Source organism: Sphaeramia orbicularis, chromosome 10 (genome assembly GCF_902148855.1).
Source record: "Sphaeramia orbicularis chromosome 10, fSphaOr1.1, whole genome shotgun sequence".
NCBI classification, from domain to species: domain Eukaryota; kingdom Metazoa; phylum Chordata; class Actinopteri; order Kurtiformes; family Apogonidae; genus Sphaeramia; species Sphaeramia orbicularis.
Genome location: NC_043966.1, coordinates 28375603 through 28400569, shown reverse-complemented (window position 1 = coordinate 28400569; position 24967 = coordinate 28375603). Strand labels below are relative to the sequence as shown.

The 24967-nt window shown below is 39.7% G+C and overlaps 6 protein-coding genes across 6 annotated transcripts in view; all 6 read left to right on the top strand.

The window, feature by feature from the left end:
• The first annotated feature begins 212 nt into the window (after positions 1-212).
• LOC115427658 (protocadherin alpha-8-like) lies at positions 213-15173 on the top strand. The gene is made up of 2 exons (XM_030146295.1): positions 213-2670; positions 15136-15173. Exons 1-2 carry the CDS (start codon positions 319-321, stop codon positions 15160-15162), a joined length of 2379 nt encoding a protein of 792 aa, XP_030002155.1. The 5' UTR covers positions 213-318; the 3' UTR covers positions 15163-15173.
• Positions 3417-5951, top strand: LOC115427506 (protocadherin alpha-8-like). Its single transcript, XM_030146082.1, has one exon. The coding sequence runs from the start codon at positions 3570-3572 to the stop codon at positions 5949-5951; it is 2382 nt and encodes a 793-aa protein (XP_030001942.1). The 5' UTR covers positions 3417-3569.
• Positions 6187-8712, top strand: LOC115427650 (protocadherin alpha-3-like). The gene has a single exon (XM_030146288.1). The coding sequence runs from the start codon at positions 6310-6312 to the stop codon at positions 8710-8712; it is 2403 nt and encodes an 800-aa protein (XP_030002148.1). The 5' UTR covers positions 6187-6309.
• On the top strand, positions 9224-11734 carry LOC115427505 (protocadherin alpha-7-like). The gene has a single exon (XM_030146081.1). It carries the CDS (start codon positions 9356-9358, stop codon positions 11732-11734), a length of 2379 nt encoding a protein of 792 aa, XP_030001941.1. The 5' UTR covers positions 9224-9355.
• Positions 15174-15575: 402 nt separating the features above from the next.
• On the top strand, positions 15576-22444 carry LOC115426824 (protocadherin alpha-8-like). The gene is made up of 3 exons (XM_030145054.1): positions 15576-16883; positions 19933-21143; positions 22436-22444. Exons 1-3 carry the CDS (start codon positions 15725-15727, stop codon positions 22442-22444), a joined length of 2379 nt encoding a protein of 792 aa, XP_030000914.1. The 5' UTR covers positions 15576-15724.
• The window catches only part of LOC115427645 (protocadherin alpha-C2-like), a 159913-nt gene continuing 157286 nt past the window's right edge, over positions 22341-24967 (top strand). The window contains exon 1 of the mRNA XM_030146276.1: positions 22341-24818. Coding sequence (XP_030002136.1) covers positions 22473-24818 — 2346 coding nt within the window. The 5' untranslated portion in view covers positions 22341-22472. The remainder of the gene's footprint in view (positions 24819-24967) is intronic.

The following is a 24967-nucleotide window of genomic DNA, read 5'->3' as shown; positions in this document are numbered from 1 at the left end:
TGAATGCTGTCACTGCATTTTCTAGGTTTTTACCCCAAATTATTTTGATAGGTTTGCCGTGAATGGATACATTATTACGAGAAACGTGCTGTAAGCACTTAAAATCGTTTTTATACCATTTTCCTCTTGGTGTCACTGTTATATCAAGAAACGAGTGTAGAATTTGTTCCTCCCCCAGTTGAAGCTTTTGTTTAGTACCTCAGGACGGTGTACGGCGCTATGATGTGCTTTGGGAAAATGATATAGCAAACGGATTGGATGTATAGAATTTGTTCATTTTTGGGAGGAGATCAAGTTTCTTTGTGCCGTTGATGAACGATGGGGTTCCAAGGACTTTGTCGATCAAGTGACTACTGTTTATATGCGTTTAGTGTGTCGATATTGCTGTTTTTTGGAAATCAGGCTGTCGCTGAGCTAAGGTACTCTATCCCTGAAGAGGTGAAAGAAGGAACTCTTATTGGAAATGTGGCCAAGGATCTCGGTTTGGATAAAACCTCTTTGGCTGATCGACGGTTCCGTGTTGTGTCTGGATCCAAGGAAACATTTTTCGATGTAAACCCAGAGAGCGGTGCCCTGCATATCAGTAAAAAAATCGACAGAGAGGAGCTGTGTCATGGTAGTGGTGCATGCTTAATGGAACTGAAAATCCTCGTTGAAAACCCTTTGGAAATACATTATGTAGTTGTAGAAATTGCTGATGTAAATGATCACTTCCCTGTATTTTCTGAAAAGGAACAGATATTTGAAATAGCAGAAAATATTTCTCCGGGAAGTCGATTTGAGTTGCATGTAGCCCGTGATCCCGACGCGGGAATAAACTCTATACGTACGTATTCATTATCAACAAATGATCACTTTGAAATAGAAACAACTCAAAGCGATGATGAGAAAATTCCATTCTTGGTGCTGAAGAAATCGTTAGACAGAGAACAAAGGAGTACACACTCGTTACTGGTTACAGCACTGGATGGAGGTAAACCTCCAAAATCAGGGACATTAAATGTGTCTATTGTTGTGTTGGATATAAATGATAATCGCCCGACATTTGGTCATGATCCTTACCAAATAGAAATATATGAAAACGTCTCCGTTGGTGCTACTGTTATACGCGTAAACGCAGTAGATCCAGATGAAGGTAATAATGGAGAAATAGAGTACAGTCTTGGAAAAACATTGGCCAGAAAAATCTATGACTTATTTGAACTGGATAGTTTAAGTGGAATAATTACAGTAAAAGGAGCCTTGGATTTTGAAGAATCTGAGATTTATAAACTCGATGTTCACGCATCAGATAAAGGAACGCCCCCATTAATAGGAAGGTCTAAAGTTATTGTAAAGATAAAAGACGTAAATGATAATGTTCCTGAAATAGAAGTAACATCTCTGTCAAATTCAGTGTTGGAGAATTCAAAGCCTGGCACTGTTATATCTTTGATAAGTGTGACAGATAAAGACTCCGGTGTAAATGGAAAGATTATTTCAAGCATAATCTCTAATGTACCTTTCGAGTTAAAGCCCTCCTATAAACAAAACACATATTCAGTCGTCACCAAAGGGTTACTGGACCGAGAGGAGGTGTCACAGTATGACATAACAATAAAAGCCACCGATTGTGGTGACCCTCCGTTATCAACTCTGAAAACTCTAAGTGTTCAGATACTGGATGTAAATGACAACAGTCCACACTTTCAACAAAATCCTCTACAGTTTTATATTATAGAGAACAACGTTATTGGATCATCTATTTTCTCCGTAACCGCAAAAGACAATGACAAGAATGAAAACGCAGAATTATCCTATAGTATTGCCAGAGCAGGGAGTGAAAAAGACGTAACATCTTTCTTAAACGTGAACGCCCAAAATGGACACATTACAGCACTAAAAAGTTTCGACTTTGAAACTCTGAAAACGTTCCAGTTCCAAGTTGTCGCCACAGATTCTGGAACTCCGTCACTGAGCAACAACGTGACAGTCAACGTGTTCATTCTGGATCAGAACGACAACGCTCCAGTCATTCTGTATCCACTCAGCTCCAACGGTTCTGCTGAAGGTGTGGAGGAGATTCCACGGAATGTCCACGCAGGACACTTGGTGACTAAAGTCAGAGCCTATGATGCTGATATAGGATATAACGGCTGGTTACTGTTTTCACTACAGGAAGTTACTGACCACAGTCTGTTTGGTTTGGACCGCTACACAGGACAGATCAGAACACTTCGCTCATTCACAGAAACAGACGAGGCTGAGCACAAACTGGTCATACTGGTCAAAGACAATGGGAACGTTTCACTGTCGGCAACAGCTACTGTGGTTGTCAAAGTCGTGGAGCCAAAGGAGGCTTTTGCAGCTTCTGATGTGAAAAGTGCATCAAAGGATGATGACAGTAATGTGACTTTTTATCTGATGATAACTTTGGGCTCAGTTTCAGCACTTTTTATCATCAGCATCGTCGTTCTAATTGCAATGCAGTGCTCCAAAACTCCAGACTATACATCTAAATATTTAGAGGATAAGAACTACGACGGAACACTTTGTCACAGTATACAGTACAGATCTGGAGACAAACGGTACATGTTGGTTGGACCCAGAATGAGTATTGGATCTACTATAGTCCCTGGAAGCCATGCAAATACACTAGTACTGCCTGATAGAAGGAGAAGATCTGAGGAGGTAAGGAGTATAAAACAAAGTTATTTCCTCCAAAGTTGTGTCCCGTCTACTATGATTTTTTTAAAACAAAACCTGAGCTTTATCAGTTACTGTCAAAAAAAGTTAGGAATTGTTTTGAAAAAATTGGATTCCGGAATTACTGGCTGCTGTTCTTCAGCAACCCTTTTTTTCCCCGCGACACAAACTGCTATAGTAGAACACAGAGAGTACGTCTAATATAACAGTCTACTTGTAATATAACAGTCTACTTGCAAGAGTTAAAACTTAAGCAGCATAGTAAATTTTCTTTGGCAACACTTGACTTTGCCACCAGCTCCCGTGCATTTTTTTTTTTTTTTGTCAGGCAAGTAATGACCTTTGAATTATTGGTGCTCCTGTGTGTGTGTGTATGTACTGTATGTATGTATGTATGTATGTATGTATGTATGTATGTATGTATGTATTTATTTATTTGAATTAGTACTTATTCAATTTTCAGATTATTCATACTTAGTTTTTGACTGGGTGACTTTGCTTTATGTTGCTGTCCATGGTGCTGAAATTCGCTGCATTCTCTTTAAGTATTAAAACACCCACATTTTAAATGTCAAAATTAAACTAATATATATGTATTTTTGTTACCAACTAACGTTTAAATGGTCACTTGGTGTCAGTATTTGTCAGGATGACTATTTTCGAGCCAATCCTTTGGTCAGAAATATAGATCCTCCCCTTTGTGGGTGGGTTTTAGTATTTTAGTGATGGATGCACCCGACACATTCACAGCAAGTACGTTAGTCAGCTTATGGATTTTTGACAACGTACTGGAATTTTTACACTGATTTTAGCGAAATCATCCTTTGGTTTAATTACAGACTCAGGTTTCCTTATCACCTGGATACATCGTTGATTTTATAGTTATGGAGGAGAGAGGGTTTGGAGCGAGGCGCGGACAATGGGAATGGCGGAGCGTTGCTTTCATTGTGTCTTTAATTTTGCTGTGGAGCAGAACTTCGGCGCAGATCAGATATTCAATCCCCGAGGAAGTTAAAGAAGGAACAGTTGTGGGGAATGTAGCCAAGGATTTGGGATTGGATAAGAGTACACTGATGGAGAGAGGATATCGTATTGTTGAAGAATCAAATGAGTCATTTTTTAACGTGAACCAGGACGATGGGATTTTGTATGTTGGACGAATAATTGATAGAGAGAAGGTTTGTGAGCACAGCAGCGTGTGTCTGATCAATCTAAAAACCGTGTTGGAAAATCCTTTAGAGATTCATTATGTTACCGTGGAGGTACTAGATGTGAACGACCATTCTCCCACCTTCTCCGTCAACGAATCACGTCTTGAAATTTCGGAGTCAGCTCTCCCAGGTTTTCGCCTCCAGCTGAAAGCAGCAGATGATCCAGATGCTGGTCAGTTTTCTGTCCAAGAGTATAAACTAAGTGCTAATGATCACTTTCGATTGGAAGTAAAAAATCGAGGGAAAGATGGAAAAATACCGATATTAGTTTTAATGAAGACGCTGGATAGGGAAACAAAGACCGGCCACAAGTTGGTTCTTACAGCAGTTGACGGAGGTAAACCAAGCAAATCTGGGACTGCAGAAATCAGGGTCGACGTTTTAGACGTAAATGACAATGTACCAGTTTTCACGGAAGACAGTTATTCAGTGTTTCTCGATGAAAATGCACCGATTGGTACAACAATAATAAAAGTAAATGCCACTGATTTAGATGAAGGCTCCAACGGTGAGATTATTTATTCTTTGGGAAATAATGTAAATAGGAAAATACGTGAAATATTTCGTGTAGATCAGAATACAGGTGAAATTATTATTCAAGGCCTGATAGACTTCGAAATACAAGGAAATTATGAAATTGATATAGAGGCTTCTGACAAAGGTTCTGCTCCTTTCAGGACAGAAAAAAGCGTTTTGGTGAATGTTGTTGATTTGAACGATAATACTCCACAGATTGAAGTTACATCATTTTCTAGTGCGATACCAGAAGACGCAAGAATAGGGACAACTGTGGCACTGATTAGTGTTTTTGATAGAGACTCTGGTCTTAATGGTAAGATTGTGTGCTCCTTTAGAGAAGATGTTCCTTTCGCATTATCACCTTCAACACAAGACAAATTGTATGCTGTAGTAACAAAATCTCCCCTAGATCGAGAAAAACAGCCAATATATGATGTTACAATTGTTGCAAAAGATGCAGGAGTGCCGTCATTATCGTCAGAAAAAAGCATCACTATTGTTATATCAGATGTCAATGATAACAGACCTGAATTTTCCTTAAGTCCTTACACGTTTTATCTTTCTGAAAACAACTCTCCTGGAACTTTGCTGTTCTCTGTGAGGGCTTCAGATCGTGATGAAGGTGAAAATTCTCGCATTTCATATCACATTATCAGGGACGAAAGAGAGAATACCAAATTTAACTCAGTTTCTCTTAACATTAACTCAGAAAACGGAGACATTACAGCACTAAAAAGTTTTGACTTTGAAACTCTGAAAACGTTCCAGTTCCAAGTTGTAGTCACAGATTCTGGAACTCCGTCACTGAGCAACAACGTGACAGTCAACGTGTTCATTCTGGATCAGAACGACAACGCTCCAGTCATTCTGTATCCACTCAGCTCCAACGGTTCTGCTGAAGGTGTGGAGGAGATTCCACGGAATGTCAACGCAGGACACTTGGTGACTAAAGTCAGAGCCTATGATGCTGATATAGGATATAACGGCTGGTTACTGTTTTCACTGCAGGAAGTTACTGACCACAGTCTGTTTGGTTTGGACCGCTACACAGGACAGATCAGAACACTTCGCTCATTCACAGAAACAGACGAGGCTGAACACAAACTGGTCATACTGGTCAAAGACAATGGGAACGTTTCACTGTCAGCAACAGCTACTGTGGTTGTCAAAGTTGTGGAGCCAAAGGAGGCTTTTGCAGCTTCTGATGTGAAAAGTCCAGCAAAGGATGATGACAATAATGTGACTTTTTATCTCATGATAACTTTGGGCTCAGTTTCAGCACTTTTTATCATCAGTATCATCGTTCTAATTGCAATGCAGTGCTCCAAAACCCCAGACTATACATCTAAATATTTAGAAGATAAAAATTATGATGGGACACTGTGTCACAGCATCCAGTACAGATCTGGGGACAAACATTACATGTTGGTTGGACCCAGAATGAGTATAGGATCTACTATAGTCCCTGGAAGTAATGCAAATACTCTGGTTCTACCTGACAGGAGAAAAGCATCTGGAGAGGTGAGTAAATATTAACATTTACTGCATTATAAGCATCAGTCATTCATTATTTGGGAAATTCTACAAAACTTGAACACATGCGGCCATTTTAGCATTTTATCAACTATAATTCACTAGTTTTAAGTCATATTTCTTAAGCTTCTTATACTATGCAGTCACAAGGTGGCAGGACCTTATCAGTATAACGCCCGTAGGATAGGCTATAGACCTGGGTCCGCCCCTTCTCTGTTCCCCTCTTGTTAGAAAACATTTACAGCGAGACGGTGACTGGGAGTACGGTGCTGGATTTTTGTATTTTTTATAATCTTTCCACCGTGAACTGATGATCTACAGTTCTTGCCTTGATGGAGACTAAACTATAAACAAAAAGAAAATGATGGACGCGTTCGGATTTGTACTCTCACCTAAAAGCATGAAACAAAGAGGATGGGGACAGCGACTACAATTGCTTGGCGTTTTGATTTTGCTCGGATTTTGCAGAGATGCTTCAGCACAGTTAAGGTATTCTATATCTGAAGAGCTTCCACAGGGAAGTGTCGTTGGTAATATAGCGAAAGATTTGGGAATAGAACTTAATTTATTGAAGCGCCGGGGGTTTCGTATTATGCCTGACTCCACTGAACCTCTTTTCAGTGTAAACGACAGTGACGGGGTCCTTTATGCAACGCGTAAAATAGATCGAGAGGAAGTGTGTAAAGACAGCAGTGCGTGTTTAATTAATCTAAAAACCGTGCTCGAAAACCCATTAGAAGTACATTATGTTACTGTGGAGGTAACAGATTTAAACGACCACTCTCCCACGTTTCCAGAAAAGACGAAAAGGCTTGAAATATTCGAATCTGCATTGCCAGGAGCAAAATACCAGCTACAAAATGCTCATGACCCGGACGGTGGCACAAACTCCATTCAACAGTATAAATTAAGTCCAAATGAACACTTTCGTTTGGAGGTTAAAGATAGAGGTAGAGATGGTAAAACTCCAATATTACAGTTGCAAAAACAACTGGACAGAGAGATAAAAAATAGTCATAAATTAATTTTGACAGCCATTGATGGCGGGAATCCTCCAAAGACAGGGACGGTTGAAATATATATCGATGTCTTAGATGTCAATGACAACATGCCTGTCTTTACCAAAGATTCATATTCAGTCGTCCTAGAAGAAAACGCACCAATTGGTACAACTGTAATCCAAGTAAACGCAACAGATTTAGACGACGGCTCCAACGGGGAAGTGGTTTATTCGTTTGGCAGTGCTGTAAAAGGAAAAACTAGAGAGTTATTTGACATTGACTCTGTTACTGGGGAGATAATTGTGAAAGGTAAGGTAGACTACGAGGAACAAGATAGTTATGATATTGACATCCAGGCCTCTGATATGGGAAGCATTCCGTTCAGGACGGATAAAAGTGTAATAATTAAAATAGGTGATACAAATGATAATGCTCCTGTCATAGAAGTGGCATCATTGTCCAGTGCCGTTTCAGAAGACTCTAGATCAGGGACAACTGTAGCTCTCATTAGTATTACTGATTTGGATTCTGGAATAAATGGAAAAATAATAAGTTATATTGACAAAGAAAGTCATTTTACCATAAAACCATCAATACAAGATAACATGTTTGCTGTTGTCACAAAGTCACAGCTTGACAGGGAACAAGAATCAAGTTATGATATAACAATAGTTGCTAAAGATGCAGGTGAGCCAGCATTAACGTCCGAAAAAACTATCAGCATGTTTGTGTCAGATATAAATGACAACAGTCCTGAGTTTTCAGTGAGTCCATATACTTTCTATATCACCGAAAACAACCCGCCAGGTGCTTCTGTGTTTTCTGTAAAAGCGTCTGATCGTGATAAGGGAGAAAATGCGCTTATTTCTTATCGTATTCTTAGGAATGGAGGGGATGAAAATAAAGTGATATCTTTTCTTAACATCAACTCTGAAAACGGAGATATTTTAGCCCTGAAGAGTTTTGACTTTGAAACTCTGAAAACGTTCCAGTTCCAAGTTGTAGCCACAGATTCTGGAACTCCGTCACTGAGCAACAACGTGACAGTCAACGTGTTCATTCTGGATCAGAACGACAACGCTCCAGTCATTCTGTATCCACTCAGCTCCAACAGTTCTGCTGAAGGTGTGGAGGAGATTCCACGGAATGTCAACGCAGGACACTTGGTGACTAAAGTCCGAGCCTATGATGCTGATATAGGATATAACGGCTGGTTACTGTTTTCACTGCAGGAAGTTACTGACCACAGTCTGTTTGGTTTGGACCGCTACACAGGACAGATCAGAACACTTCGCTCATTCACAGAAACAGACGAGGCTGAGCACAAACTAGTCATACTGGTCAAAGACAATGGGAACGTATCCCTGTCAGCAACAGCTACTGTGGTTGTCAAAGTTGTGGAACCAAAGGAGGCTTTTGCAGCTTCTGATGTTAAAAGTGCATCAAAGGATGATGACAGTAATGTGACTTTTTATCTGATGATAACTTTGGGCTCAGTTTCAGCACTTTTTATCATCAGTATCATTGTTCTTATTGCAATGCAGTGCTCCAAGACCACAGACTATACATCTAAATATTTAGAGGATAAGAACTACGACGGGACACTTTGTCACAGCATCCAGTATAGATCTGGAGACAAACGGTACATGTTGGTTGGACCCAGAATGAGTATAGGATCTACTATAGTCCCTGGAAGTAATGCAAATACTCTGGTTCTACCTGACAGGAGAAAAGCATCTGGAGAGGTAAGAATCATAGTTTGACAAACACTCTTGTAAATTTTCGTAACATTATCTCTTGTGCATAGTTATTGGTTGAAAAGGGAAGGAATTTTACAGTCAGTGTCTTTTGAAAATTATATTTTCACTTCAGTAAATCACCGGATTTTCCTTTCAATGTATTTACTACTGACGTGCAATCAAACTCTAAAGATATACAGGAAGTGACAACTCTCAGATTTTATTTTCTAGACATAATATTTAGTCGTTGACCCATCTGACCCTGATCCCGAACTGATACTCCTACAATAGACCTTTCTCGTCATGGTCTGTTGGGGTTTGTGGACTATGAAATGCCTTTATTTTATTTATTTATTTTATTTTTATTTTAATTATTATTATTATTATTATTTTTTTTTTTTAATAGTATTTGACTAACTACTGCAGCGTTCTCCGCTGCCACTTGGTGTCAGTATAAGGACAAATAACCTTCCAGGTGCTGTCGTCATAACCTACATGACATAGCCACCCTCTTAATGATAAAACATTGGATCTAAACAAGGTAACGGATTAACCTAACGGTTTACCTTCAACAGCTGTGGATGTTATAAGACGCTCATATAAGGAAACGAATGTGAGGGAGGATTTTACTTCTACACATTCAGGTCGTAGGCTGCGCTTTTCCACCATGTTTCATTTTGGGATCATGGAACAAAGACAGACATGGAGCAAATGGCCTATGTGGATTTCTCATATGATAGTTTTGATTACGCTGTGCAGCGGAACCTCTGCACAATTCAGGTATTCTATCTCCGAGGAAGTGAAAGAAGGCACCATTGTTGGAAACATTGCGAAAGACTTAGGTCTGGATAAAACAACACTGAAAGACAGAGGGTATCGTATTGTCTATGGTTCGGCTGAGCCCCCTTTCCGCGTAAATCAGGGTGATGGTTTTTTGTATGTGAACCGAAAAATTGACAGAGAAGAAGAATGTGATCGAAGCAAGGTTTGTGTAATCGACTTAAAAACGGTGTTGGAAAATCCACTCGAGGTCCACTACGTAGCGGTGGAGATTTTGGATGTAAATGATCATGCACCAAGCTTCCCTGAAAATGAAAGAATAATAGAGATTTTTGAATCTGCATTATCGGGAGCAAGATTTCAGTTACAAGCTGCTCGTGATGCCGATAGTGGTTCCTTATCTGTTCAGCAGTATAAGTTGAGTCACAACGAACATTTTCGTTTGGAGGTAAAAGATCGTGGTGCAGATCGTAAAATCCCTAGTTTAATTCTTCAAAAGCCTCTTGATAGAGAATCTGTCAAGACGCATATGTTACTTCTGACAGCTATTGATGGAGGCAAACCTCCAAAATCTGGAAACATGACCATAATTGTTGAAGTTTCTGATGTTAATGATAATCCACCCGTTTTTACACAAGATAACTATAACGTTGAGCTAGAGGAAAATTCTCCACTTGGAACGATTGTTATTCGAGTAAATGCAACAGATATGGATGAAGGTACAAATGGAGAAGTTGTGTATTCATTTGGTAATGATGTAGATGAACAAGTACGTGCACGTTTTGGTTTAGACCCAGTGACTGGAGAGATTACTGTGGCAGGATTAGTGGATTTCGAAGAAAGTGGTAAATATGAAATTGATATTCAGGCCTCTGACAAAGGTGCAGCAACGCTGACTACAGACAAAACTGTGATAATAAATATTATTGATGTAAACGATAATGCCCCAGAGATTGAAGTGACATCTTTTTCACGCGCACTTCCAGAAAACTCCAAACCAGGGACAACAGTCGCACTGATTAGTGTAAAAGATTCAGATTCTGGACTGAATGGTAAAGTAATCTGTTACATCAATCAAAACCTTCCTTTTACACTAACTCCGTCTTTACAAAAGAACATGTATTCTCTAGTAACCAAGTCACTTTTAGACCGGGAGCTTCAATCACAATATACTGTAACAATTATTTGTAAAGACGCAGGTTATTTGTCCTTGTCATCAAACAAAACTGTCAATATAGTTGTGTCAGATGTGAACGATAACGGTCCCATATTTAGTCAGAATCCATATAATTTCTACATAATGGAGAACAACACTCCGGGTGCCTCTGTAATATCAGTGACAGCCCACGATGACGACGAAGGGAGTAATGCCCTGATTACCTATCATATTTTACTGACATCATTTCTAAACATTAACTCAGAAAATGGAGACGTCATAGCGCTGAAAAGTTTTGACTTTGAAACTCTGAAAACGTTCCAGTTCCAAGTTGTCGCCACAGATTCTGGAACTCCGTCACTGAGTAACAACGTGACAGTGAACGTGTTCATTCTGGATCAGAACGACAACGCTCCAGTCATTCTGTATCCACTCAGCTCCAACGGTTCTGCTGAAGGTGTGGAGGAGATTCCACGGAATGTCAACGCAGGACACTTGGTGACTAAAGTCCGAGCCTATGATGCTGATATAGGATATAACGGCTGGTTACTGTTTTCACTGCAAGAAGTTACTGACCACAGTCTGTTTGGTTTGGACCGCTACACAGGACAGATCAGAACACTTCGCTCATTCACAGAAACAGACGAGGCTGAACACAAACTGGTCATACTGGTCAAAGACAATGGGAACGTTTCACTGTCAGCAACAGCTACTGTGGTTGTCAAAGTTGTGGAGCCAAAGGAGGCTTTTGCAGCTTCTGATGTTAAAAGCGCATCAAAGGATGATGACAGTAATGTGACTTTTTACTTAATGATAACTTTGGGCTCAGTTTCAGCACTTTTTATCATCAGTATCATTGTTCTAATTGCAATGCAGTGCTCCAAGTCCACAGACTATACATCTAAATATTTAGAGGATAAGAACTACGATGGGACACTGTGTCACAGCATCCAGTACAGATCTGGAGACAAACGGTACATGTTGGTTGGACCCAGAATGAGTATAGGATCTACTATAGTCCCTGGAAGTAATGCAAATACTCTGGTTCTACCTGACAGGAGAAAAGCATCTGGAGAGGTAAGAAGTGCTAAACATCCACTCATTTCCTAAAGATGTGTTGCCTTTGATATGTTTCTTTTTAGAGTGAGATTTAATATTATTCAGTTAAGGACGTATATGGTAATAAATAGCCAATAAGAAGCTTTTATACTATTGCTTTTGGCAGTGAAATTGATAAAATGGTATGGTTACTGATGATAATCATATCCCCACACCTACTTATCTGGATATTTTCGTAATTGTCGTTGTCCCCGGTGCTGAAATTGGGCTTTCTTTGTAGTTGTGGAAAATGAATGTTCTGAATGGATGCACTTTCAGTTTAAAATAATTTGCAACTTGTTAGTGTGAACACTGCAATAGCCTAGTAAATGTGTCTGACATTTAATTTAGATAGTTTCAGCACTTTAAATGTATGTAGTACAGATCTCGGATGTTTTAAATGTTTAAATTGTCAAATTGTCTCTGTCCATGGTACTGAAAGGGTTTCCTATCGCATCACGGAGGAATTGTCTATTAGATTCCTTGCTGCGGTTAGTGTCCACGATGTACACAATCCACTATGTACAATGATGATCTGAGATATCTAAGCAGACGTATCTTGGTATCTTTAAATTGTAATGATGATTATTATACTTACTGCAAACGTTTTACACTTGTTATTGCATGAGCAGACTTATTCACTGCTGTTTTAGATGCGTCTTGTTGTGTTTTATGTTGTTTTGGTTCATAGCATTTGCATCATTGTAATGTAGTGAGAGGCTTCATTCGGTTTGCTTATAAACATGAAGGGATGTCGCAAAATAAGGCGTTTTTTATAGTATTTCCTTGTGAAGAATGTAAATGTAATTGTAGATATTATTTGAACGCTTGGTGTCAGTGTAGCTCAGGTTGTAACGGTTTTACGTCACAGACATTATTTGGACAGAGCTCTTGTATTTCTTCAACAGTTCGGCGTCAGGGACTGATCAGCAACGGCTTTGTTTCATTGTCGATAGTTGTTCGGGAACATTTTACGCATCGCTTTTAAAATGATATATTGAGTTGTACTGAAAACGGGGCTTGTTGAGAGGAGGACCCTTTTCAACCTTCAAGTCATGGAACAAAGACGGCGCAAACCATGGGGGGAGCGTCGGTGCTGGCTGGTTTTTGTCATCGTTTTGGATGCTCTGTGGACCGGAGTTTCTGCACAGACCAGATATGCGATATCCGAGGAAGTTCAAAATGGATCTGTCGTTGGGAATATAGCTAAAGATTTGGGACTAGACAAAAGCGCACTCAGGGACAGAGGATACCGCATCGTAACAGGCTCAACTGAACCACTGTTTGAGGTGAATCCAAATGACGGTATTATGTATGTGAAAAGGAGAATAGATAGAGAGGAAGTGTGCGATCGAAGCAGTCCTTGTCTGATTAATCTTAAAACTGTGCTAGAAAACCCATTGGAGATTCATTACGTGGCAGTGGAGATACTTGATATTAACGATCATTCTCCTGTTTTTTTAGAGAAAGAGAAAAAGCTCGAGATTTCTGAGTCGGCCCTTCCAGGAGCCAGGTTTCAGTTACAAACAGCCCGTGATGCTGACGTAGGCCAGTTTTCTATTCAGCAATACAAACTTAATCACAACGACTATTTTAGAGTAGAAGTAAAAGACAGAGGGGAGGATCGAAAAGTGCCATTTTTAGTTCTGCAGAAACAGTTAGACAGAGAAACATCTGGGAAACACAAGCTACGACTAACAGCCATTGACGGAGGAAAACCGGCCAAGTCTGGCACCACAGAGATAAATGTGGATGTACTAGATATTAATGATAACTCCCCGGTATTCACTAAGGAGATGTACTCCGCAACAATAAAGGAAAACGTTCCCATCGCTACTGTAGTGCTGCAGGTAAATGCAACAGATCCTGATGAGGGTGCTAATGGCGAAATAATATATTCATTTGGAAATGAAGTTGATTCCAAACTACTGGAACTTTTCAGTATAGATCCAAACACTGGTGAAATTAAAGTGACTGGTCAGATAGATTACGAAGAAAGCAAAAATTATGAAATTGACATACAGGCGTCTGATAAAGGACATGTTCCCCTCACAGCTGGCAAAAGTGTCATTATAACTGTCACTGATGTGAATGATAATGCTCCAGAAATAGAGGTAACATCTTTTTCTAGCTCCATTCAGGAGGATTCAAAAATAGGAACCACGGTTGCTCTGATCAGTGTAAGTGATTTGGACTCTGGAATTAATGGTAAAGTTTCATGTAGAATTAAACAGGATGTTCCATTTAGTTTATCACAATCTTTACAAGAAAACATGTATGCTGTTGTAACCAAGTCGAAGTTGGACAGGGAAATTATTTCCCAGTATGATGTAACCATAATTGCAACAGACGCAGGTGACCCATTATTTTCAACTGAAAAGACAATTAATGTCCTCATATCAGATGTTAATGACAACAGCCCCGAGTTTTCATCCAGTCCTTATATAATTTATATTAGTGAGAATAATGCACCCGGAGCGTCAATATTTTCAGTGAAGGCCTATGATCGAGATGAAAGTGATAATGCAGTAATTTCATATAATATTTTGAGAGAACAGAGCGAAAATAATAAATTATCGTCGTTTTTAAATGTAAACTCTGAAAACGGAGACATTATGGCACTAAAAAGTTTTGACTTTGAAGCAGTGAAAAAGTTTCAGTTCCAAGTTGTCGCCACAGATTCTGGAACTCCGTCACTGAGTAACAACGTGACAGTGAACGTGTTCATTCTGGATCAGAACGACAACGCTCCAGTCATTCTGTATCCACTCAGCTCCAACGGTTCTGCTGAAGGTGTGGAGGAGATTCCACGGAATGTCAACGCAGGACACTTGGTGACTAAAGTCAGAGCCTATGATGCTGATATAGGATATAACGGCTGGTTACTGTTTTCACTGCAGGAAGTTACTGACCACAGCCTGTTTGGTTTGGACCGCTACACAGGACAGATCAGAACACTTCGCTCATTCACAGAAACAGACGAGGCTGAGCACAAACTGGTCATACTGGTCAAAGACAATGGGAACGTTTCACTGTCAGCAACAGCTACTGTGGTTGTCAAAGTTGTGGAGCCAAAGGAGGCATTTGCAGCTTCTGATGTGAAAAGTGCATCAAAGGATGATGACAGTAATGTGACTTTTTATCTGATGATAACTTTGGGTTCAGTTTCAGCACTTTTTATCATCAGTATCATTGTCCTGATTGCAATGCAGTGTTCCAAAACCCCAGACTACACATCTAAATATTTAGAGGATAAAAATTATGATGGGACACTGTGTCACAGCATCCAGTACAGATCTGGAGACAAACGGTACATGTTGGTTGGACCCAGAATGAGTATAGGATCTACTATAGTCCCTGGAAGCCATGCGAACACTTTAGTACTGCCTGATAGAAGGAGAAGATCTGAAGAGGTAAGACATATATTTCAAATCTTGTAAACATTTTGTTTATAAGTGATTCCTTTGAGTCTTTGGTTTCGTACAGTAGGCTCTAAAACACAAATGTTCTATGCTGCACTGAGTAGGTTGATACATTCTATTAATTATAACTTGTTGACTGAAATGCACATCGTGGGGTTTTGCCATAAAAAGTGAATGAACAATTTTAAATTCCTGTTTTAATGTATACAGATATGTAAGGTTTGGAATTTTATTTCTGTCTGCACTTACACAGGGAACACAATATTTATCTCGCAAAAATTCACCTAAATTTAGCTGTTTCAAAAAATATAAAATTAGCTTAGCAGTTTATCTGCAGCGAGAAAAAAATTCGCATGGTGTCAGTGTAGTGTAAAAAACCAACATTGCACCCGATTGTCGTCACAGAATTTGTTCCACCTCTTTAGAAACGCATCTACATCTCAGTCTTTTCTGACCTACCATTGTTCATGTGAATACCTTGTTGGACTTATCTCTCCTTTTTGGATGTGAATACAGTACTGTAAGAATGAGTTGTATTCGGCTGTTGCAACAGATGTACTGATCTTAAGACGGATAACTGATGTTGTGGGAAATAAACATGGAACAAAGAAGAAGCGCGCTGCGGTGCTCGCCTGGATGTTTGTTGGGCTGTGTGGTGGCTTTGCTGTTGTGGACTGTGGCCTGGGCACAAATACGATATTCAGTCTCAGAGGAAGTAAACGAAGGGACTGTTGTTGGAAATATAGCGAAGGATCTGGGTTTAGATAAAAACACGTTGAGACAAAGGAAGTATCGGATCGTTTCGAGTGATGCAGAACATCTTTTCCATGTGAACCAGAACGATGGAGTCCTGTATGTGAGTAGAAAGATAGATCGGGAGGAAGTCTGTGAGCAGAGCAGTACCTGTTTAATAAGTCTTAAAACAGTGCTGGAAAACCCACTGGAGGTCCATTATGTGGAAGTGGAAGTAGCCGATGTGAATGATCACTCTCCCAGTTTTTCAGAAAAAGAGACAATGTTGGAGATTTCAGAGTCCGTGTTGCCTGGAGCACGATTTCAGCTAAAACCTGCGCGTGATTCAGACAGTGGTCATTTCTCTGTGCAGCAGTATAAACTCAGCCAAAACGATCACTTCCGTTTGGAGGTTAAGGACAAAGAAGAGTATGGTAAAATACCAATACTGATTGTTCAAAAATCTTTAGACAGAGAAGCTGCTGAACGGCACTCATTAATACTGACAGCATTAGATGGAGGTAAACCTCCAAAATCTGGAGAAATGAATATAATAGTAAAGGTTCTGGATGTTAATGATAACCCTCCTATTTTTACGACAGATGTTTATTCTGTGATGCTGAGTGAAAATGTGCCAGTTGGAACAACAGTCATACAAGTGAATGCAACTGATTTAGATGAAGGACCAAACGGTGAGGTAGTTTACTCCTTTAGCAACATCATGGATCAAAGATTATTAAAATTATTTGATATAAATGAAATAACAGGCGCCATTCTTGTCAAAGGTTTAACAGATTATGAAGAGAAGCAGAAATATGAAATCGAAATTCGAGCAATGGATAGAGGTATTGCTCCTCTAACAACAGAAAAAAGTGTCATCATAAAGATAGTAGATGTCAATGATAACGCACCGGAGATTGAGGTGACATCGTTTTCCAGTTCCATCCCTGAAGATTCCAGACCTGGAACTACAGTGGCCCTGATCAGTGTTAATGACGTGGACTCTGGTCTTAACGGGAAAGTTATCTGCGCCATAAATGACGATGTGCCTTTCACTTTATCACCATCCATCAAGGATAAAACGTATTCACTAGTAACTAAATCTCCTCTGGACAGAGAGAAACAGTCCAAATATGATGTAACAATAGTTGCAAAAGACGCAGGTAAACCTCCATTATCATCTCAAAAGACAATAAGTGTTGTGATCTCAGATGTCAATGACAACAGTCCAGTGTTTTCACTGAGTCCTTATACTTTCTATGTCACTGAAGCGAATGAACCTGGTACATCTGTCTTTTCAGTTAAAGCTTTAGATGATGATGACAACGACAACGCCCTTATTACCTATCATATACTGAGAAGTGAGGACACAGTGTCTTCATTTCTAAACATTAACTCTGAAACTGGAGACATTACAGCACTAAAAAGTTTCGACTTTGAAACTCTGAAAACGTTTCAGTTCCAAGTTGTTGCCACAGATTCTGGAACTCCGTCACTGAGCAACAACGTGACAGTCAACGTGTTCATTCTGGATCAGAACGACAACGCTCCAGTCATTCTGTATCCACTCAGCTCCAACGGTTCTGCTGAAGGTGTGGAGGAGATTCCACGGAATGTCAACGCAGGACACTTGGTGACTAAAGTCAGAGCCTATGATGCTGATATAGGATATAACGGCTGGTTACTGTTTTCACTGCAGGAAGTTACTGACCACAGTCTGTTTGGTTTGGACCGCTACACAGGACAGATCAGAACACTTCGCTCATTCACAGAAACAGACGAGGCTGAAGCACAAACTGGTCATACTGGTCAAAGACAATGGGAACGTTTCACTGTCAGCAACAGCTACTGTGGTTGTCAAAGTTGTGGAGCCAAAGGAGGCTTTTGCAGCTTCTGATGTGAAAAGTCCAGCAAAGGATGATGACAGTAATGTGACTTTTTATCTGATGATAACTTTGGGCTCAGTTTCAGCACTTTTTATCATCAGTATCATTGTTCTAATTGCAATGCAGTGCTCCAAAACCCCAGACTATACATCTAAATATTTAGAGGATAAAAATTATGATGGGACACTGTGTCACAGCATCCAGTACAGATCTGGAGACAAACGGTACATGTTGGTTGGACCCAGAATGAGTATAGGATCTACTATAGTCCCTGGAAGCCATGCGAACACACTAGTCCTGCCTGATAGGAGGAGAAGATCTGAAGAGGTAAGGACAATAAGAAACACTCGTTTTCCCCAACAAATTTACATGCACCCTTGTATAGCTATTGTGTTAGAAGAACGAAATATGCTGGCATTTACAGTTTACAGCCCTTCTCACTATTCACATAACTGCAGTCAAGTCCGAATATCTGTCCATGGTCCTGACTTTTTCCCCCAAGCCACACTATTCTATAATGCATTCAAGTCGCATATCGAAGTTTGGAAGGTTTCAATATGTATAACAGTAGTCAGTATTGACAATTAGTCATTTTTAAAAAGTAATTTTTTCATCACATCATGCAACAAAGCAAAATTTCACGTCTCCCGCAATGGAGATATAAAGTTAATGCGTCTATCCTAACTACGTGACTTTGGTAAAAGTACACGTAATATTGCAGATACTTGTGCTTTTGTATAGTACTGTCGGTTCTTTGAATTCTTCTGTTGCAGTACAGGGGGAGCTCGCATGGTGTCAGTGTAAAAAATCGTTTCATAAACACCTGTCTTTGCTGTTTTCGGATCCGCCCTCTGACCACATTACCATTCCAGCAGAAAAAGCCCGTCGTATGCAAGCTGCCGGTTCGTCATTGTAAAACTGTATAAGATGCTTTGAGAGCGCAACGTTTGTGCTTTCAACTTGGAATATACTTCTCTTATGATGAATTTTCATTCTCGCGAAATGGTATAACATTTTCCGATGGTGATCATGGAACAAAGAGGACGCAAAGCACAAAGGGCGACACGTCCGTGGGTCTGTTTCGTATTTGCTATGCTCTTGTGTAGTGAGACCTCGGCGCAGATAAGGTACTCCATATTTGAGGAAGTCAAGGAAGGAACGGCCGTGGGGAACATTGCAAAAGATCTGGGAATAGACAAAAACACGCTGAAAGCGAGGAAATATCGGACAGTTTCTGGTGGAACGGAACCTCTTTTTCATGTGAATCCTGATGATGGCATATTGTATGTGAGTCGAAAGATTGACAGAGAGAATGTGTGCGAATGGAGTAACACATGTTTACTTAATTTGAAAACAGTGCTAGAAAACCCTCTGGAAGTCCATTATGTTGGAGTTGAGATTTTGGATGTAAACGATAATTCCCCAAGCTTTCCCGAACAAGAGAAGAAGCTAGACATTTCAGAATCTGTGTTAAGCGGAAAAAGCTTTCAGTTACAAGCCGCAAGAGATCCAGACAGTGGTCTTTTTTCCGTGCAACAATATAAACTTAGCCCCAACGATCATTTTCGTTTAGAAGTTAAGGACAAAGGGGAAACCGGCAAAATACCGATATTAATAGTGCAAAAACCTTTAGACAGAGAAACAGCAGGAAGTCATGAATTAGTGTTGACTGCGTTGGATGGAGGAAAACCTCCCAAATCTGGAGAGATGAATATACTGATAAATGTATTAGACGTTAATGATAATGCTCCTGTTTTTTCCAAAGATGTTTATTCTGTGGAGCTCTATGAAAATGTCCCAATAGGAAAAACTATTTTACAAGTAAATGCAACTGATTTAGACGAAGGTCATAATGGGGAAGTTGTTTATTCGTTTAGTAACAGCGTGAATCGTGAGTTATTTAAACTCTTTGAAATTAATCCATCAACTGGTGAGATAATAGTTAAAGGTCCGATTGATTACGAGCATAAGGATAAATATGAAATTGAAATACAAGCGTCAGACAAAGGCCTCGCCCCTCTCACAACAGAAAAAAATGTAGATATTAAGATAATTGATGTTAATGATAATGCACCTGAAATTGAGGTGACTTCGTTTTCCAGTTCCATCCCTGAAGATTCCAGACCTGGAACTACAGTGGCCCTGATCAGTGTTAATGACATGGATTCAGGTCTCAATGGGAAAGTTATTTGCACGCTTAGCGAAGACGTTCCTTTTATGTTATCACCATCTGTACAAGAAAAAATGTATTCATTGGTAACTAAATACTCTCTGGACAGAGAGAAACAGTCACAGTATTCATTAACCATAATTGCAAAAGATTCCGGGCAACCGCCGTTGTCATCTGACAACTCTATAAATGTTTTTGTATCAGATGTAAATGACAACAGTCCACAGTTTTCAGTGAACCCATACACTATATATGTCGCCGAAGGTAACAAACCTGGGACTTCAGTATTTTCGGTGAAAGCATTTGATATTGATGAAAACGAGAATGCATTCATTTCGTATGACATTTTAAGACCGCAGAGCGGCAATAAACAGATGTCATATTTCAGCATAAACAGCGAAAATGGTGACATTTTGGCGCTAAAAGGTTTTGATTTTGAAACTCTGAAAACGTTTCAGTTCCAAGTTGTCGCCACAGATTCTGGAACTCCGTCACTGAGCAACAACGTGACAGTCAACGTGTTCATTCTGGATCAGAACGACAACGCTCCAGTCATTCTGTATCCACTCAGTTCCAACGGTTCTGCTGAAGGTGTGGAGGAGATTCCACGGAATGTCAACGCAGGACACTTGGTGACTAAAGTCAGAGCCTATGATGCTGATATAGGATATAACGGCTGGTTACTGTTTTCACTGCAGGAAGTTACTGACCACAGTCTGTTTGGTTTGGACCGCTACACAGGACAGATCAGAACACTTCGCTCATTCACAGAAACAGACGAGGCTGAGCACAAACTGGTCATACTGGTCAAAGACAATGGGAACGTTTCACTGTCAGCAACAGCTACTGTGGTTGTCAAAGTTGTGGAGCCAAAGGAGGCTTTTGCAGCTTCAGATGTGAAAAGTCCAGCAAAGGATGATGACAGTAATGTGACTTTTTATCTGATGATAACTTTGGGCTCAGTTTCAGCACTTTTTATCATCAGTATTATCGTGTTGATTGCAATGCAGTGCTCCAAAACACCAGACTATACATCTAAATATCTGGAAGATAAAAATTATGATGGAACACTGTGTCACAGCATCCAGTACAGATCTGGAGACAAACGGTACATGTTGGTTGGACCCAGAATGAGTATTGGATCTACTATAGTCCCTGGAAGCCATGCGAACACACTAGTCCTTCCTGATAGAAGGAGAAGATCTGAAGAGGTAAGGATGATGCACACAGTTATAATCATGCCTTGTTCTGAGTCTCTGGTTTATTTTCCAACATATATTTATATTTGCTTCCACACGTTTATGACCTATAAGTGGAATTTTGAAAGCCTGTTGTTAGATTTGTAGATTACTCTGTGAACTGATGTAGAAATATTGATCATTCCATATTATTTTACATCAGTCGTGTATAAGTTGGATTCCATAATATGTGTCCATAACGCTGCAGTATTTATATGTCAATTTTGTAAGTACTTATAAGCCTAAGGAACTTTCTGACTGATATTTCCCTCATGCTTCCTTTCATGTATTTTATTTTAGGGCAGTAAGGACTTTTCAATTACTGTTATATATTCGACATCTGTTGCTTGAGGCATGTTTAGAACAGGAAAAAAAAAAAAAAAAAAAAAAGCCATTGCATGAGCTGAGCATTTATGAAAGTTATTCACTTCACCTTAGACAATACATAATGAGATATTTTTCTGAAAAACAATAAATACAAAAACATGAAAAATAAATCCTTATAACGTTAAAGGGGTGTAGACAACCCCACGATAGAATTTCTGTCCATGGTGCTGAAAACGTTCGTTTTCAGCACAGTATTTGGTAACTTTGGTGACAGTTATTTTTCCAGCCGAGCATATGGCCTGAAATGGATTGTCAGTATATTGTAGAAAATGCCATATTAAATTAATGACATAGATGTAAATGAAAAGAATAATTATTTCAGAAAAGGAGACCTGACTGGTTTCAGACAGATGATACAGACAATGAAAACCCTCTTGATAAAACGAAAGAATTTGGTATGTGACAAAATTCCATCACATGTAGCACAAGACTACTGTCAATTCATGTAACTGAACTAAATAACTGAAAATTTCCCATTTGAGGTAAAAATAATTTTGCTTTTTGAAAATTAAAAATGAAGAAAAAAACAACTTTCGAACACTCAGAGAATCCGTTCATATTGAACTAAACAAATACAATAATCACAGCGGTTGTATTAAATGTTGAAAAACATATGACAATGAACGAATCTACCACTTTAATATCTGCAGATATATATGATTTCGCATGGTGTCAGTATAACGTAAAAAAATCAGCATAGCACGAGCTAGTAGTCATTGCATTTCGTCAGCATTTCTTTCGGAGCATTGGCTTGGATATTACACTCATGTTTGTCCTGCTGATACCTTTGAGTATATCTTATTTGTCACGCTGCGTTACGCTAACAAGTTGCTGACTACATGTGAGTGTTTCACTCTTGATATATAACACGTTTATAGTCCGTGTGATGGACCGTTGTTGCCATTGTGCTTAAACATGGAACAAAGAAGACGCGATTCTTCAAGGGCGCCTGGATGTTTGTTGGGCTACGTCGTGGCTTTGCTGTTGTGGAGTACGGCCTGGGCACAAATACGATATTCAATCTCCGAGGAAGTGAAAGAAGGGACTGTTGTTGGAAATTTAGCGAAGGATCTGGGTTTAGATAAAAACACGTTGAAAGAAAGGAAGTATCGGATTGTTTCGAGTAATGCCGATCCTCTTTTCCATGTGAACCAGAACGATGGAGTCCTGTATGTGAGTAAAAAGATTGACAGGGAAGAAGTCTGCGCTCAGAGCAGTACATGTTTAATAACTCTGAAAACAGTGCTGGAAAACCCACTGGAGGTCCACAATGCTTTTGTAGAGGTGCTCGATGTAAATGACAATTCCCCCAGTTTTCAGGAGAAGGGGAAAACATTGGAAATTTCAGAATCGGTGGTACCTGGAGCACGATTTCAGCTGAAGGCTGCGCGAGATCCAGACAGTGGTCACTTGTCTGTGCAACAATATAAACTCAGCCAAAACGATAATTTCCGTTTAGAGGTTAAGGATAAAAGAGACAGCGGTAAAATACCAGTACTGGTTGTTCAAAAATCATTAGACAGAGAAACTGCAGAAAGGCACTCATTAATTCTAACGGCAGTAGATGGAGGTAAACCTCCAAAGACTGGAGAAATGAACATTCTAGTTAATGTTTTGGATATTAACGACAATGCACCTAGTTTCTCTAAGGATGTTTATTCTGTTATGCTGGATGAAAATGCACCCGCTGGCACAACAGTACTACAAGTGAATGCAACTGATTTAGATAACGGACCAAACGGAGAGGTGGTTTACTCATTTAGCAACAGCATGGATCAAAATATTCTAAACTTATTTGATATAGATCAAACAACCGGTGAAATAACAGTAAAAGGTTCAATAGATTATGAAGAAAATGAAAGATATGAAATCGAAATCGAGGCGTCAGATAAAGGTCTCGCTCCTCTAACAACAGAAAAGAGTGTCATTATTAAGATAGTTGATGTTAATGATAATACACCTGAGATTGAGGTGACATCGTTTTCCAGTTCCATCCCTGAAGATTCCAGACTTGGAACTACAGTGGCCCTGATCAGTGTTAATGACATGGACTCTGGTCTTAATGGGAAAGTTATCTGCGCTATAAATGACGATGTGCCTTTCACTTTATCACCATCCTTCGAGGAAAACATGTATTCACTAGTAACTAAATCTCCTCTGGACAGAGAGAAACAGTCCAAATATGATGTAACAATAGTTGCAAAAGACGCAGGTAAACCTCCATTATCATCTGAAAAGACAATAAGCGTGGTGATCTCAGATGTCAATGACAACAGTCCAGTGTTTTCACTGAGTCCTTATACTTTCTATGTCACTGAAGCGAATGAACCTGGTACATCTGTCTTTTCAGTTAAAGCTTTAGATGATGATGAGAACGACAACGCCCTTATTACCTATCATATACTGAGAAGTGAGGACACAGTGTCTTCATTTCTAAACATTAACTCTGAAACTGGAGACATTTTGGCGCTGAAAAGTTTTGACTTTGAAACTCTGAAAACGTTTCAGTTCCAAGTTGTCGCCACAGATTCTGGAACTCCGTCACTGAGCAACAACGTGACAGTCAACGTGTTCATTCTGGATCAGAACGACAACGCTCCAGTCATTCTGTATCCACTCAGCTCCAACGGTTCTGCTGAAGGTGTGGAGGAGATTCCACGGAATGTCAACGCAGGGCACTTGGTGACTAAAGTCAGAGCCTATGATGCTGATATAGGATATAACGGCTGGTTACTGTTTTCACTGCAGGAAGTTACTGACCACAGTCTGTTTGGTTTGGACCGCTACACAGGACAGATCAGAACACTTCGCTCATTCACAGAAACAGACGAGGCTGAGCACAAACTGGTCATACTGGTCAAAGACAATGGGAACGTTTCACTGTCAGCAACAGCTACTGTGGTTGTCAAAGTTGTGGAGCCAAAGGAGGCTTTTGCAGCTTCTGATGTGAAAAGTCCAGCAAAGGATGATGACAGTAATGTGACTTTTTATCTGATGATAACTTTGGGCTCAGTTTCAGCACTTTTTATCATCAGTATCATTGTTCTTATTGCAATGCAGTGCTCCAAAACCCCAGACTATACATCTAAATATTTAGAGGATAAAAATTATGATGGGACACTGTGTCACAGCATCCAGTACAGATCTGGAGACAAACGGTACATGTTGGTTGGACCCAGAATGAGTATAGGATCTACTATAGTCCCTGGAAGCCATGCGAACACTTTAGTACTGCCTGATAGGAGGAGAAGATCTGAGGAGGTAAGCCACAATTAAACAAAAGTCAAACATTACACAGTAGATTATTCTAACCAGAGTCAAAAAATTTTCACTTCAAAAGGTGTTAATCCACTCTTTTATTATTTATCAGATCAGATCATTCTCTTCGGCTTGGTATAGGAATGTTTTTT

Excerpts from the sequence above, each read along its gene's own strand:
- LOC115427505 (XM_030146081.1), top strand. The coding sequence starts at position 9,356 with ATGTTTCATTTTGGGATCATGGAACAAAGACAGACATGGAGCAAATGG.
- LOC115427650 (XM_030146288.1), top strand. The coding sequence starts at position 6,310 with ATGATGGACGCGTTCGGATTTGTACTCTCACCTAAAAGCATGAAACAA.
- LOC115426824 (XM_030145054.1), top strand. The coding sequence starts at position 15,725 with ATGTTGTGGGAAATAAACATGGAACAAAGAAGAAGCGCGCTGCGGTGC. Across the intron at positions 16,884-19,932 it reads TGTTAATGACGTGGACTCTG|GTCTCAATGGGAAAGTTATT; the intron begins GTCTTAACGGGA and ends ACATGGATTCAG.
- LOC115427658 (XM_030146295.1), top strand. The coding sequence starts at position 319 with ATGGGGTTCCAAGGACTTTGTCGATCAAGTGACTACTGTTTATATGCG. Across the intron at positions 2,671-15,135 it reads GAAGGAGAAGATCTGAGGAG|GTAAGACATATATTTCAAAT; the intron begins GTAAGGAGTATA and ends AGATCTGAAGAG.
- LOC115427506 (XM_030146082.1), top strand. The coding sequence starts at position 3,570 with ATGGAGGAGAGAGGGTTTGGAGCGAGGCGCGGACAATGGGAATGGCGG.